General features: G+C 41.2%; 1 protein-coding gene and 1 pseudogene across 4 annotated transcripts in view; one reads left to right on the top strand and one right to left on the bottom strand.

Annotated features, from left to right (window-relative positions):
• Positions 1-14,584, bottom strand: part of Smg1 (SMG1, nonsense mediated mRNA decay associated PI3K related kinase) — a 103,352-nt gene extending 88,768 nt beyond the window's left edge. For 2 of the 4 annotated variants that reach the window (XM_023704659.1, XM_004644488.3), the window contains exon 1: positions 14,125-14,584. In XM_023704659.1, coding sequence (XP_023560427.1) covers positions 14,125-14,213 — 89 coding nt within the window. In that variant the 5' untranslated portion in view covers positions 14,214-14,584. The remainder of the gene's footprint in view (positions 1-14,124) is intronic. The other 2 variants (XM_023704662.1, XM_023704661.1) reach the window with 1 other exon arrangement.
• Positions 788-3,840, top strand: LOC105743981 (annotated as a pseudogene).
• Positions 14,585-17,063: the final 2,479 nt, after the last annotated feature.

The raw sequence follows: 17,063 nt of genomic DNA, 5'->3' as shown, positions 1-17,063 counted from the left end.
GGATATCATGTCCGCATCTTGTACAGCAATTAACCACTAGGAAGAATGTATACAATGTGTTAATTATTGAAACTATCCTACCAATTTGGTTTGAAACTGTCTCACTGCTATTTGTTTCTCAATAAATTTATGGAAAAAAACATCATCAAGTTACTTTAAAGCTATGAAGTATAACCTTATTACTCTGAGAGCGCTGAGGCAAGAGAATAGCACAGCCTGGGCTAAAAGGTAATATAGCAAGACCCTGTCACAAAATAGAAAACCAAAATGGACTGGGGATGTAGCTCAGATGCAAAAACCCTGAGTTCAGTCCCCAGTACTTGGCACAAAAAAAAAAAAAAAAAAAAAAAGAAAGAAAGAAAGAAAGAAAATCAAAGTCTTAATTTCAAAAACTAACAATAGTATTAGGTGTGAATGTTGTTAGCTTTTTATCCTTCTACATTCTATACATACAGCAAAATAATATATTGCACCCCAAGTGTGTACAATTAAAACATAAATTAAAACTATTGGGGCCGGGGAGATGGCTCAGTGGAATAAGCACTTCCCTGGCAAGCACAAGGGCCTGAGTTTAATCGCCAGTTCCGCAATAAATAAATAAATAAATAAATAAAACTATTAAATTCAGGTGTGCTGGTACACATTTGTAATTTCAACATTCTGGGTGGCTGAAGAAGATCCCCAAGTCAAGCCCAGCTTAGAGATTAGTGAGACTCTAGCACTGTGCAAAGGCAGGTCTCAAAATAAAAAAACCGAAAAGGAGCTCAGCACAAAGTCCTGGGGTTCAATGTGTAGCTACAAAGTCTATACAAACCCCATCCTTTTAGGGGTACGGGGGGCCAGGTAGGTCTAATTTTATCCAAGACACACTTTAATCAGATTTGAGTTCTATTATACTGAAGTATTTTTAATACTTCCCCAAATACCTCATCCTGGACCAATGTGGGTCCTCAATGACCAAGTGCAAGTGACATCAGTAATTGTTGCTGTCCAGTTTGTTTTTCTCTGTATAACCTCTTCCCATGATTCTAGCATTCTTCCTAATCCTTTAAAACAGTTAAAGTTAAATGCACATAGACACACTGGACTACAGGAGAAAACAACACTCAGCTGTTCTTTTTTTAAAATGTATTTTAGTACAGGGCCTATAGGGTCTCACTACACAGATTGGACTCATAGTGATCCTCTTGTTTTCAGCCTCCCAAGCACTGGGATTACAGGTGCATGCCACCTCACCCAGTCTTAGTCGCTATCTCAGCATGTCCTGGGGTTGGGGCCGGCACAGCACACTAGGAATCAGGCTCTGGTCCCTGCATCTGCCTAAGCAGGCACTTTAGTCTGCTGAGCTATCTGGCCAGCCCTCAGCTGTTAGTTCTTAAATTCTAACTGTACATAAAGTTAAGCAAAAAACAAGTTATCTTTTAACCTACCTTTCTAACTGCAATTGTGAGTGCCTTTCAATATATCTCAATAGTCACAAGCATTAAATTATTTTTGTCAACTTATAATTTCAGCTGGTAGTAGGTTCTTAAAAGTATGAATAAAATGGGGGCTGAGGAAATAGCTCAATGGAATAAGTGCTTCCCAGGCAAGCACAAGGACCCGAGTTCAATCCCCAGTTCTGCCAAAAACTGGAAAAAAAAAAAAAGAAAAAAAGAAAGAAAAAGAAAAACCAAAATACCAAAAGCGTGAATAAATACAGATGAGGGTGGGATAATCCATATCTATGCTGAAATTCCTTATTAGCCAAATCGCTTAATGGAAGTACATGAGGAAATGCAGAGATAGAACCACTGTGTTAAAGAGCAATTAATTCTATTCATGCCACTGAGAGAAAAGATATAAGCAATATGAATGTCATGTGCCATACGTTTAGTAATTATTAAGCTTCCATTCCATATGTCCTTTAAGACTTGACACAAGTTTTATGAATTTTTGTTACATTACATTCCCTCATCCTGAGGGGAGAAAAAAAAAAAAAAAAAAGGTTTCTGTGTGCATAGAAACTTCTAAAAATTTTTGAAGGAAAAAAAAAAAAAGACAGACACATGTGCATCCCAGCCCTCAGAAGACTGATGCAGGAGGACACCTTGAGTCCTGGCAACAAAGGAAGACCTTGCCTCAAAACACAGGCGAAGATATTTAAAATATGATTCAGCTAGAGTAACTCAAGAAGTATTTGTGTAGCACTGTAACAATTTTGAAAGTAATTCTCCAAACCTTATTAATTCCTATCACAAGAATTATGTCCTCCTAGAGACAGCTAGTATAACACAAACAAGACTTGTCTGCCCATGACTTTCATGACACCTACCTCTTCTAAGTATCTATGAAGAATACAAAAACATGCCCACATTTCCACTCAGCAAAATGTACACCTGAAAATACCCTGATAAGAAAGCAAATACATTCTTAAGCATGGTGATCCTCCTGCCTCAGCCTCTCAAGTGCTGAGATTACAGGCATGTGCTACCAGCAGCAAGCAGACTTTTACGTGGACTAACGATAAGTGGGAGAAAATGTAAACTGCTGATTAAAGAACAAAAGCTTCACAGAGAGAAGGAATAACTTCCCAGATCTATTACAAATGCACAGCAGGCTGATTATAGTCTGTAATAATGTACTGTAAACTGAGCATGGTAACACAAGCCTATAATCTCAGCACTCAAGGAGGCTGAGTAAGACAACAGGTTCAAGCCTGGCCTGAGCAACCAAGTGAGACCCTGTCTCAAAGCAAAAATAAGGGCAGCAATTGTAACTCAGTGCAAACACCCTGAGTTCAATCTCCAGTACTACATCAAAATAATTTTTTAATCAAAACAGTGTATATTTCAATATAAGTAAACTTCAAATCTCTCACCACGGGTCCTGGTAGATCTTTGCACTTGCACGTGTGCATCTCTGCCGTAGCCACCTTTGCGATGTTTCCCCTATAACGCCACCTGCCCTGCGCTCTGGGGGTCCGCGGTCTTAGGCCTCCACATCGCCCAGGCCAAGCCCCTGACTCTGGGCTGCTGTCAGTGAGCGCAGGATCGCTGCACTGACCTCGCCTCTTGTAGCCTACCAGGCCATGCGCCTGCGGCCTCGGAGCACTGCACACCGAAGGAGACAAAGCTTTTGTTGAATTTCTTACTGATGAAATTAAAGAGGAAAAACAAATGCAGAAGCATAACTTCCTTTCCAAGATGTCTGGGGGCTGGGGGCTGGGAGCTGGAAGTGGATGGGACAGAAGCTAAATTAGTGCAGAAAGTTGCTGGGAAAAAGATCACTGTCATTTTCAACATGAACAATAGCATCCTACCAAATTTAGATTATTGAGCAGTCCTCAGAGTGCAAAAGAGTGAAGAACAGGAGCCTGAACTGACATCAACTCCCAATTTTGTGGTAGACGTAACCAAGAGTGATGGCAAGAAGGCCCTTGTACTGGACTGTCACTATTCAGAGGACGAGATTGGAGAAGAGGCTGACAGTGACATTTTCTCTATCAAGGAAGTTAGCTTTCAGGCCACAGACGAATCTGAATGGAAGGATGCTAATTATACACTTAACACAGATTCCCTGGACTGGACCTTGTACGACCACCTAAAGGATTTCCTGACTGACTGAGGAGTGGACAACACCTTTGCAGATGAGTTAGTGGAGCTCAGCACAGCCCTGGAACATCAAGAGTACATTACTTTTCTTGAAGATCTCAAAAGTTTTATCAAGAGCCAATTATTTACCAAAGACACTGAAGACCTTAATTTTATGTGGCCAGAGAATAAAACCTACCCTGACACCAGACGTCTGTACCTAGCAATGGTTATCATCCTAACATCATGGGCAAAATGGCAAATTTAAATTATAAAAAAACAAACAAATCTCTCATCACAGAATTAAGAAGGCGACAAAAAAAAAAAAAAAGAATTAAGAAGGCGATGAATGTAAGAACTAGCTTGACTTGTTCCTTCCATATTATACACATTGTGCATATATATCAAAATATTACATTGTACCCCATAAATGTGTACAGTATGACATCAATTAAAAAGACTAACTTAAAGCAGGTATGATGGTGCAGGGCTTTAATTTCCCCTACTTTGGGAGGTTGAACAGGAGGATCTCAAATTGGGAGCCCAGTCCAAAAAACTTAATGAGACCCAATTTCCAAAAAAAGGAAAAAAAGACAGTAGTTTTAGTTCAATATGGTGGCCCCTGGTTTTAGCCTTGGTGTGGGGACAAGAATAATAACAATTTTTACATCTTCAGCAAGATTTAAAAGTCAAGAAGGTCCTTGTGCTGGACTGTCACTATTTAGAGGACACTCTATACCCAAAGACCCTTTATTACAATCATAATAAGTTAAAGTATTGTCAAAAAAAAGGTCAGTATCACATATTAAAATGCTACTGATAGCTCAAACAATGACAATCATTTTTAATAGAATCCTAACTAAAGGCCTTCAAAAACAATACAATCTGATTCCTTTTAGAAGACAAGAGTCCTTTAAACCTGACCAATGGATAAACACTATCTCCAGTTTCATAAGGCTGTTGCTGGGGAACATTTCTGTTACATTTTCATCTGTCTTCACATTTCTTCAAAGAACAAAGACAAGCAAGAAATGCAATCAATCTTTTTAGGAAAAAAGTTCCAAGATGTTTTCTTTTCTGTTAAATATGTGTTAATTCTGTATGGTACTGATAATCATATTTGGATGATTCTACTCATCTAATTCGAAGAGTCAAGGTCCTACACATACCATGCATAATATGAATAGGAACATTAACCTCTAAAGGAATAGTTTCTAACAAGAATTCAGTATCATTTTTGGAACGGTGTTAAGATAAATATAAAAGAATAATTTACAAAGAAATCTGCTCATTCTATGATTTTTAGGTTTTATTCTGCCAATCACTGAAGTGTGCTACTGTTAAGAAGTTTCTCCCAGACGTTTTAAGCAAACATCAGAAACCAGAACCCAGAACTTAACTTTTCAGAGATCAGATTAAGTAATTTTAATATAGATACACTAGAACTGGGCTAAGCCAATGTATGAAAGAACTTTACATATGCAAACAAAGTGTTTTTCAAGATGGATAAAACCTATGAATCTCCATGTACATTTCCTTCCTCTCTCTCTCTCTCTCTCTCTCTCTCTCTCTCTCTCTCTCTTTTGGCACAACCGCGGACTGAACTCAGGCCCTTGTGCTTGCCAGGGAAGCGCTTATTCTATGAGCCATCTCCCCGGCTCCCATATTCCAAAAGATCTGGCCACCTTAGTCCATCAGAACAATGCCTCTTTGAACCTGCCCAATCACTGTGTTTAAGGTGCTGCTTCAGGCTAATCAGCCTGCTACAAACAGAACAGTTCCCCTCACAATGCAGAGCAGTATTAAGCAGCTTAGTAAGAATGTTGTACACACTAGAGCAAACAAAACTCCTGGTTCACAAATCCATGATCTAAGGAACTGGGGAGATAGCTCAGTAGAATAAACACTTGCCTGGCAGGTGCAAAGGCTTGAGTTCAGTCCCCGGTTCAGCAAAAAACAAAACAAATCCATGATCAAGAAAAATACTGCACCTGTACTAAACATGTAGTGCTCTTCTGGTCATTATTCCCTAAACAATATAGCCAAGCAATTATTTACACAGCACTTATACTGAATTTATCAGGTAAACTTACTGGAGGATGCGAGTAGTTAATGTGCAAATACCATACTCCATTATGTTTTTGTGACTTGAGCATCTCCGAGACTTAAGTATCCAAGAAAAGTCTTGGAACACATCCCTGCCCAGATACTGATGAACACATATACTGTATTCACTTGAAGAAAAGCACTCAAATATACACGACTGAAGCACAAGAGTAAAAAAGGATACAGCACTATGTTAAAATCCACACAAGATTATGTTTCATTGTAGAATATGCATACGAAATTTTCAAACAGAAAACCCAGTATAAAGTTCTGCAGAAGGCTGCTTCTCTAGCTCAGAATGACACATTCTACACCAAGGCAACCCGACAGCAGCCAAGTCAAGCACTTCAAGAAAAGCAAAGTTTCACAGCAGCTACAGCCACCACTGCACAGAAGAGTGTAAGCAAAGACCCTACGGCAGGAATGGGGGGGGGTACATTTGAGCAATTAAAGATACCAAAATAGGAGAGGAGAAGGACTCAGTTTTAGCTCTCAGGAACCTAACTAGCTGGAGGAACAAAATGGATAACTGAAGTGATAAGCAAACGTTCAATCTCACCAGGAAATCCATTACAAAATTTGGAAAGGAGAAAATTCACAGAAGGCAGAGTAGGAGGGTAGGGCTAAAAATATGTGTAAATTTAGATACAAGACAGCATGAAAAGCAGAGTAAAGCCACAGTGGGTATCTCAAGGGTGAAGAGAGGTCCACTGTCCTGTAACTTAGAAAAATAGAAATACACTGAAGAGATTATTATCAATCCTCATCAACTATATACTGATAAATCATAAGACAATATTCAAAGACTTCCTTTCTACAAAAGATCCAAGGCTTACCCATGAACTGCTGGCCATAATTTTAGAAAGGGGCTGTTTTCAACTAAAAAGTCAACTGTGTACCTGTCACTTGACTGAGGTCATAATTAAAGAAAGTGAATGTATTTTTCAATATTCACTAAAGTGAATTAAGAGTAAGTAAATATCTCAAGTATCAAGTAAGTAAATATCTCAAGTATCACAATGAAATTCAAAGAGATTTCAACTTAGGTATACAATATACAAGATGGAACAGACTAACTTAAAACCAAGTATCTGCATGAGCAAACTCTAAATATAGCTAAAACTCAACATTTGAAAAAGTACATAATTAGACTATTTCATAAAAAATTAAACCACAATTATTTCTATAATCTGCCTACACCTCTACACAAGAGGTATATTTTATTTTATAGTTCTAAAACCAAAACAGTCTCTGGGAAAACTATGATTGCCAAAGACAGGTAATCAAAACAGTAACATGCAAGACTTGAAACAAATACCTATAATAAAGCCCCAATGAACAGAACTTCAGAAATTTAGGTTAGGCAGCATTAGGATGGGGAAAAAAAGGAGCGTGAATTGCAAAGTGAGACCTGCTCTCAAAAAAAAAAAAAAGGGGGGGGGGAAGGTAGGGAAGGGGAAGGAAGGGGACAGGAGAAAAAGACATCCGTGGCCTGAAAAAAACAAATGAAAGGAAACAAAATGAAAGAGGGCCAGAGAGATCGCTCTGCTGAGTAAGCGCCTGCTTAGGCAAGCCCAGAGACTTGACTTCGATCCCCAACAGCACACACCGTGCCCCCCAGGCGCGCAGAGCTGGTCACAAGAGGGCTTGTGGGGGTGCACGCACACCTGTAATTCCACCACAACCAGAAGCTGAGGCAGAAGGACTGCAGCCTGGGCTATACAGTCAAAGGCCAGCCTAAACACAGCAAGAACCTTGTCTTAAAAAAAAAAAAGTGGTAATTCAATGTTACCAAAAGACACCATAGGCATGCTCCATTTGTGTAACATTTCACTTACGTGCACAAAGGTGAACTGAATTTTGAACAGATGAAAAATAACACTGCAGTGATCACCTCAAGCAACACCTAACAAAGGGCTTCTGTTTGTGGAAATTCCCACATATTGACTTGAATACTTTTGTCTGAATTTAAATACTGAGTTATAATTAGAATACAGTACTCAGGTCTTTAGCAATCTCTTGTCTACACTGTCAAGTTATCACTATTAAGGTTACACACACACCAAGCAACTAGATTCAGTCTTCCTAAATTATGTCACTTCCCTGCTGGCAAAACTTCAATGAGTCCCTAAAGTCACTCCAAATACTTTCTTCTATGATTCAAGGCCTACAATATGGTTTCACTCCAGTCTTGAGCTTCACTCCTTATTTGTATTACTCCTCATACACCCTAGCCCTTTAACCAAGCTAAGAATTTTTTACAAATGAAAACTTGTATTTTGCTATATCCTTATTTTCTTCTACTTTTTTGGAGTTTATTTACTGTCAAAACATGTAGACTGGTTTTATTACTCATATCCCCCCAACTGTATGGCTTTTCTTGAATATACAAAAATAAATATACCAAGAATTATAATATAATAGTCATACTTTTTGCCATTTAAAAAACCCTTTCTTATTTCCTATACTAGCCTGTAATTTCTTAAAGACAGTGGTTTTGGGTTATAACTGAAGCACCAATACTGCTTAGAACTTTTTCACTGAATAAGAGTGTTTCATAATCTTTTTTTTTTAATTTAGTACAGTACAGGGTCTACAGGGTCTCACTACACAGATCAGACTTCTAGTGGTTCTCCAGTTTTCAGCCTCCAAAGCACTAGGATTACAGGCGTGTGCCACCACACTTGGTCTGAATCCCCTGGTCTCAATCGCTTGTCTCAGCGTGCCCCAGGGGCAGGGCTGGATCAAATCCCAGCCCATGTCTGCCTAAGCAGGAGCTTTAATCCACTGAACTATCTGGCTGGCCCTTCATAATCTTTTTTTTTTTTTGAAAAAAAAAAAAGCTGAAACTGAACTAAAACGGAATAGGGGAAGACTCAATTTAAAGAGTAACTTTCACATTTCGTAAGAAATAGTTTTATAGTAAAACTGTAATTATACATTACCCTCCAAAATTAAACAATCATGAACATAAGCTTTTTGAAAACCCTCCTTCCTTAGCATAATTAGAAATCTGTGGTACTGGAGTGGGGAGATAGCTTGGTGGTCTAAGCACATACCTGGCAAGTGCAAGGACCCAAGTTTGATCCCTGATACCACACTGTGCTGGCCCCTAGCCAGCCCAAAACTGGCATGTTGTAATTCCAGCACTAGGGAGGCTGAGACAGGAGGATCACTTGAGTTTGAACTACATTAGCAGGACCTTGTATCAAATAAATAACAACATAATAAAAATATTTATTTATTTATTTATTTATTTATTTTTGCAGAACCGGGGATTGAACTCAGGCCCTTGCACTTGCCAGGGAAGCGCTTATTCCACTGAGCCATCTCCCCGGCCCCAATAAAAATATTTTTTAAAACAATGTGGTACATAACTGGTAGAATTAGTATCCAGCAGGGGATGGTGGCACATGCCTGCAGTCCCAGCTACCAGGTAAGGAAAAGCAAGAGGATCGTCTGAACTCTGGAATTATAGGCCAGCCTGATCAACTGAGATTCTGCCCCCCCACACACTTAAATTCTATTAAGATTCTATTTATACCTATGATATATGTAACTCTGTTTAATTTTAATCTTTATTTCACAATGCTAGACATCAGAAAATAAAAACTCATACAAGGCTGAATAGAAGATAATGGTTTCACGGATTTCAAATCTCCAATTTTTAATATCAGACATAATAGTATCTGGCTCTTGTAACTTCACTATATTTCTATCCTGGTCATATGAAAAATTAAGATACAGTGTTCATATTACTGAGAACTTTGATCTGTCTACATTCTACAAAAGTAGAAGTTATCTGCAATATATAGTTTCACCCATTTAAAAGTCCTAGCATGTGTGAGGCCATGGATCTGATCACAAATACATAAAATTTTAACAGTCTAGAAGCAGGCAGTTACGTGAATCTGTAATCCCAGGTCTCAGACTGAGGCAGGGAGATCACATGTTTGAAGCTAGTGTTAGTAAAATCTTTTTTTTTTTTTTGTATGAGGAATTGAACTCATGATCTTGTACTTGCCAAGCAGGAACTGCATCCCTGGCTGCAAAACCCTATCTCAATCAAGAGTTTATAGAAAGGCAAACTTGGGAACCACAAAACACCCAATGTTATCTATCAAACTAATAAAATCTTAACATATCCACATATAAATACATATGTATATTATGTATTTGGTACAGGGTCTGCAGGGTTTAACTACATAGAATGGACTAGTAGTGAACCTCCTGTTTTCAGTCCCCAAGTGTTGGGATTACAAGCACACTCCGCCACATCCAGTCTCAACTGCCGAGTGCACCCCAGGGGTGGGGTTGGCAAAGCACACTGGGGATCAAACTCTGGCCACTGTGCTCTGCCTAAGCAGATGCTTTAGTCCGCTGAGCTACCTGGCCGGCCCTCTTGTATAAAAATAAAACATACTTTTCTGATGATCTACATGCTTTATCTTCTTTGATGAATTAACCTTTATCGCTCAGTATGAATTCTGAATACTAGAATGTACCTGATTGTGCTTTTTTTTGCGGTATCAGGGACTGAATTCAGGACCCTGCCTGCACGTGCCAGGCAGGCGCTTATTCTACTGAGTTATCTCCCTGGCCCCTAGAATATTAGAATGTACAACAGTTATAACAGTTAACTTTTATTTTCCAGGGGGCTTGCAGGTTAGCCTGAACTACATTCCAGGCCTCGTTTTTGTTTTTTAAATGTTATTTTAATTTCATGAACCTTATTTGTTTTTGATTTTTTTTCTTTTTCGCGGAACCGGGGATTGAACTCAGGCCCTTGTGCTTGCCAGGCAAGCGCTTATTCTGAGCCATCTCCCTGGCCACCTTTATTTGTTTTTGAGAGTGTCTCACTAAACAGCTAACCTGCAGAGCGTTGAGTAACTTTCTGTTCTTCTGCTTCAATCTCCCAGAGTCTAAGAACACAGGCATTCTGGAGGCTGAGGCAGGACAGGAGGACTAGCCCCAGCTACACAGTAAGTTCAAGGCCAACCTGGACTACATTAGGAAACCCTGTCTCAATAAACAAACAAAATCCTGATCTGTCCTGCCTGATGTAGTGGTGGTTGACACACTAACCAAGTAATTCAGCAGAGGTCCAGGGTCCTCCATTTGTAAACATCCTGAGCCTGTGAAGAGGGGGACAAGGAGAAGGTGTGGGCAGGCAGGTAGCCTACATACAATATAAGGGAGGAAAAAAGGCTTGCTTTCCCCCCTTTTTTGCTCTTGCTGGTTTTGCCATCTTCTTCCCTTTTTTAACTGCTGCCACTCTGCCATGCCACCCTGCCTTGGAGCCAGGTGATTACAGACTTCCATAAACTGTGAGCTAAACAAACCTTTTCTCCCTTAATTTTGAGTGCTGCACATTTTGTGTCAGCAACAGTAGAAAAGTAACCAAGACACCTGTTACAACTAAAGTATTTTCCCAAAAAGGCTGGAAAATGAAAGGTTGCCAGTGATAAATCTCCTTTTAGAGAGCAAATATATAACTTCACACATCAGGTTATCCTTTGTAATAAAAAGATACACACTTGTTTCTCCAAGTGTCTCCAAAGGGTTCCAAAACATTAATTTTAGTTGTAAGGGCTCCAAAGATCTAAAGCAATAAAACTGACATATTGTCACTCATTTGCCTAACCATTCTAACTGTTAAAGAGTACAGTGAATAAAAAGGAAAATCGTAAATCAGCGCCATTATAAATATTCTTAAAAAGTGTGTTTCTAGTGGAAGTGGGCTTTATCTGTTACCATATGCCATTATTCAACCACCTGGAACATGTCCTATCACTCTGTGAAAAGTATCTTATGTGGCCACCATGGACTCAACTGTCAGTTTCCCAACTATTATTAAGAGACTAATCAAAACTTTTTTTTTTAAATCCTACTTTCTCAAAACTCCAAGTCAAGCAAAACAAAACAAAACAAAAAAGAAAGAAAAAGAAAATGAAAATCAGAGAAGGAATGGTACAGAAAAGAAAAAAAAGGTTTTAAAAAATCAAAATGATTCAGATGGACTGTAAAGAATCTTTTTGAGGGGCCAGGGAGATGGCTCAGTAGAATAAGCACTTGCCTGGCAAGTGCAAGAGCCTGAGTTCAATCCCTGGTTCCACATAAAAAAGAAAAGAAAATCTCCTTGCATTTGAAAATTTTCGAAAAAAATAAACCTTCACTTGAACAAGAAAATCAATCTCCATTATGTCACTTAACTGGAGTCTGACATCTTATTGAAGAGAAGGGACAGAATAATCTCAAATTTAATGTATAAAACCTATGATTTAGCAAACATTGAAGATATTTTTATTGGCTATGTAAATTGATCACTGTTATCTTGCAAATAAATCAGATTATGGCTACAAAGAAGTCCATACTTCTTTGTTCCCTCTACAAGAGAAGAAAATCAAATATTCCCAACATCCTAAACCATTACTCCAGATAACCAAAGGCATCTCAGGCTTTGAGTTCTAAGACTCTTATTACAGAGCACATAGCTCTAAAGCAAAAACCCTATCCCCACCCCGCCCCACCCCACCCCACCCCACCCACTCAAGCAGCCAACAAAATACTTGAGAGACATAACATGGGTAACATTTATTAATAACCCACCCACATATTCCTTACTATAAGCCATTCTGCTTCATACCTTTCAGTCCTGAGGTCAAATGCCCCAGCACACGGCTGCAGCTGAGCTGATACTCCATTTATTTACAACTACAAGTCCCCCACCCAAACTGTAGGACTACCTGGTAAAGGCATTTTAGTCCTCTAAAGGATTACAGTACTAAACTCACTTAAGTATGCAAGTCAAAACGCTAAAAGTAATGGAAAAGTCCATTGTTAAAGCACTCTCAAATGTCAAATTCCATTTCATTTCTCATTTTATGCCTACTACATTTGATCCTTAAAACCAAATTTCACAATTTCAAAAAAATGTAAGCAACTTAAGCATATGGATTACAGACAATAACGCTTATTTTATTTGAAGCATTTACAAATACTTGTATAGGACAAGTCAAAACTAACTTTTTCAGCTAGGTGAGGTGCTAGACACCTGTAATCTCAACACTTACAGCCTAAAGCAGGAGGATCACAAATTCCAGACTAGCCTGGGAACTTTGAGATCCTGTCTCAAAATTAAAAATTAAAAAAGGGCTGCTAGGCAGGTGTAGCCCTCAATATAATCCTCAGCACCAAAAACAAGCAAACAAAATAAAAACCTTTCACAGTTCTTAACTTTAACATCTCAAATCTGGAGTCGGGCGTTAATCTTTAAAACGGTCTAGTTACATACATCAGTTCTCAAAATGAGAAAGATGTTAACTGTTAAATTAATAATTACTATTAAAGAGTAGACTTTCCATCATCTTAAAGTATTACATTCTAATATTTTAATAAATTCTTCACTTTTAAACAATGCTGATATGAGAAGTAATACGAAGCAAAGCGACATCTCAACAATCATGCTTACATTTGGCCAGTTTCTAGATAATGTATGTTCCAAAGTATGAAAACTTTTAATCAAATATACATGCGCATACATTTAGGGACTTCTACACGGTGGATTAAATTCCACATATCTGAATATTACTAAGCACTTACTCAGTAAGACTAAATCCAAAGCCAAACACTACTGTTTGTTAGACGATTAATCGAAAAGACAAAACTGCCTTCAGTATTTTTTAAAGTGACTCCAAATATATTCCAATCTTTTCTCCAAACATTCCAAATATATTCAAACCCATAGAGGTCCCAAAAGACCTGAGGCCAAATTCTCTGCATTACAGGTACATTCACCAAAGTGCCCAATAATTTCACTCTCAAGGGCCCCGGTATGAATCGCTGTCCCTCGGAGTGAGACTATCACTGAACTTGTGGGGAAAACTCAGGACCAGTGTGAGTCGAGCCCATTTAACAGTAACACAATTTCATCTCCTATCCCACTAATGCCATGCCTGAAGTCAGACTCCCAGCACTTTTTAAAAAATATTAACACGTGGGAGTCCCAGGAAGGGAACCCAGATAAGGAGGTCCCTCACATGGGAACTGGAAGGGTGACAGGGTCGAAGGAAGTTAATGGGTAACGAAGTAAATGGAGCATCCAGGTCGCTCAGGACACCCCAACTCGACTCTAAACTTCACTAGGGAGGGCAGCGGCCCTGGAATGTCCTCGGCGCCAGACCATCTTCTCCTCCACATTGCCCGAGCCAACCCCTAAAGCAGAGCCCCCGCGGGGAAATGAAACGCGGGGAAAGGAGGCATCAGGCCTCGCCTCCCTGCGGCCTTCCTTCCCCAGCCGGGGCGGGAGGAGACCCAGGGAGCCGCGCCCGGCTCCCGGCAGCTGGAGGGCCTAGGCCGCGCCTCCCAGCACCGCGGCCCTAGGCCTCAACCGGCCCGAGGCGGGGCCGGGAAGGTCGGGGCTGCGAGCTGGGCGCCGGTCACCCACCTGGGTTGCCAGTCATTCCAGCTCCGCGGGTACTTGGTGCCGCCGCCGCCGCCGCTGCTCAGCCGAGACCCCGGGGCTCTGCGGCTCATTACCTTCCCCGACACGACATGGCCAAGCGCCGCCGCCCGAAGAAGCGCGAGTCGCCGCCCAAACCGGCCGCCGCCGACACTCCGCTCCGGTCTGAGGCTGAGGAGGAAGCCGAGGAGGAGGCGGCAGAGGGCGGGGGAGGCGGACGGCCGTTCCGGGTTCCGCCAGAGCCCGCAGCTCAAGACGAGGAAGCCGGAGCGACTGGACGAGGAGGAAGGCGAGGAGACGTATCTTCCAGGGACGTGCGCGGCCCGCGACGCTGGGGCCCAGGAGGACGCGGACGACGAGGAGTCGGTGGCGGTACCTCCTCACGCTCTCTCGGCCACAGCTTCCCCGCCTCCCGGCTCCGCCCGCCGCGCCGCCGCTGACGCACGGCATGCTGGGAGCGAGGGGCGGTGCCGCTGGGCCTGGGGGAAAGGGGCGTGGCCCGGCACGGGGCGCGTCCGGATCTAGTGGGCGGGGCGCCATAGGGCGTGGCGGCCCTCCCAGCCTGGAGTACGCCTCCGCGCGCGGCGGGCTGGGCACCGCCGCGGGGGATCCTGGGAGAGGGGATTCCAAAACGCCTCTAAGTACACACCCTCTCTAGCGCTCCTTGGGAAGCACCTGACCCTGGAGGGCGGAGCAGTCAGGTGTCCACAGTGTCCAATCAAGCGCTTGCAGTGAGGGCTGCGGGCGCCCTTGCACCAGCACCCACCTGCGTGCCCTTCAGGTTTATGTGTGCCTCCCCGCCCAGGGTCCTGAGGAAAAAGTGAAAATACATAGTAAAATCCTGAGGGTGTATATACATAACCCCCTTCCCAGCTCGTCTTTATGATGTGCTCGGAGTCCTGAACCCTTGTACAGTCTTGCAACTTAAAACGTATTTTAAGGCCTGGGGTGTAGTTCAGTGATGACTGCATTTGCCTCTTGTGTGCAAGACACTAGGTTTCATGCTCAGCACCACAAAACAAAAATTGTGCTTTAAAATCTTCTCATCTTAACAGTTGCCCACCTCCCTTAGCCTAAAAAGTCTAAAAGTGGGGCAAATGAGTACTGGTTACACATAGACTTACACACACACACACACACACACACACTGAGACATACACAACTTCTGCAAAATAATTTACTAAGTACCTGATACATTATGTGCATGAGGACCCATGTTTTAAACGATGGGTAAGGTACACATTAAGCAAGTGCAATAATCTTATCTGCACAAAGAGTCTTAACCTATCAGTTTGTTACATCTCTTATATAATTAAAAATGGTTACCAAAAGTACTTCATTAGGAGAAAGTATCTCTATAGGCATTCTCCTCGGCCAACCCTAGGCTCCTTGCTTATGCCCAGCGGCCCCTCATTAAGGAAAGATCATTTCAGTCCTAATGCACAAAAAGTTAAAATTTCAAATGAACTTTTCTCCCTCCCTCTGATATGGTACTGATGTTGGACACACAGAGTTCCACTGGGAATCAGTGACCATGCCTGGTCACTCATCTCTGTGATATGTAAATTTCATGGGCTGGAGAAGTAATTAATAGTAAAGCATTTCTCTCCCATGTTTGCAAGGCCCTTGGTTAGACCTCCAGCACTGTAGAAAGAAAAAAGTGATAATAATAATTTCAATAAAACTACATGAATTTTTTTTTTTTTTTTTGTATTTTAGGGAAGGGTCTACAGGGTGTTCAGGGTCTCACTACTAGATCGGACTTGTAGTGATCTGCTTGTTTACAGCCTCTCAAGAGCTGGGATTATAGGCAAGTGCCGCCACCCCCAGTCTCAATCTCCATCGAATCCCCGGCCCTTGTGCCTTCTTGCAGATACTTTAATCTGCTGAGCTATTTGGCCGGCCCTTACATGAATTATTTGAATAAAAAGAGACATAACTCCATACACACACTCCATCTTACATGTCCTTGATACCCTCAAATTGCCAACCTTTCTCTTGATGAGAAAGGGTCCTACAAGCAATTTTTTTAAAAGACCTTTGAGATTGTCCTAGACAGGTACAGCATTAACTGTCTATTTTGGAGGATATTACCAGGTGTTCTTGTTTTGCTTGTAATTGATGTTTAATGAGAAACAATAATGAATAGACCTTTTTTAATGTATTTAGTACAGGGTCTACAGGGTCTCACTACACAGATCAGACTTGTAGTGATCCTTCCTGCTTTTCAGCCTCCCAAGCACTAGGGATTACAGGCACGCACCACCACGCTCAGTCTCAATCTCAGTCTCAATGTGCCCTTGGGGCAGGGCTGGCACAGCAGGCCAGGAATCGAACCCCAGCCTCTGTGTCTGCCTAAGCAGGCACTTTAATCTGCTGAGCTATCTGGCCAGCCTTGAACAGACTATTTTTAATGTGCAGTGTAATCACAATTTATTTTTTTCATTCAACATTCAATAAAATGTATGGAGCACTTACCAACTAAGCCTTTGAGGAAACTCATCAAGACCCAATCACCACTCTCAAGGAACTCTGAAGGTACTTCTGAGGTGAATGTATTAGAAGAGATGACTACTATATATATGCTAGTTCACTATCCCTATCCCATCCTGCAAACTTGTCTCTTAGATCAGAGATACCCCTTCCCCCAAAGCCTTACCTCAGTTGTAAATTTTGAACTTCCTTCCATCCATTTTCTTCCAACTCTTTACTTTTAAGGTGCCAGGTCAGTTGATACTCTCTACTCTTTCAGACTCTCATGTCTATAAGCAAATAGATAATTTGCCAGTTAGTCATTTTGACTTCCTTAATAGTTAATCAAAAACAATGCTGCACAGACCAAAAAGCTACAACTCTTGTTGCACAGGTCCTGCTTTACCTTGGTCTTAACCATCCAGTAGAAAAGTATGAAGACGAAATATAGG

The sequence above is a fragment of the Octodon degus genome, unplaced genomic scaffold, assembly GCF_000260255.1.
Source record: "Octodon degus isolate 3935 unplaced genomic scaffold, OctDeg1.0 scaffold00200, whole genome shotgun sequence".
Taxonomy (NCBI): Eukaryota; Metazoa; Chordata; class Mammalia; order Rodentia; family Octodontidae; genus Octodon; species Octodon degus.
This window is presented reverse-complemented; position numbering and strand designations above follow the sequence as displayed.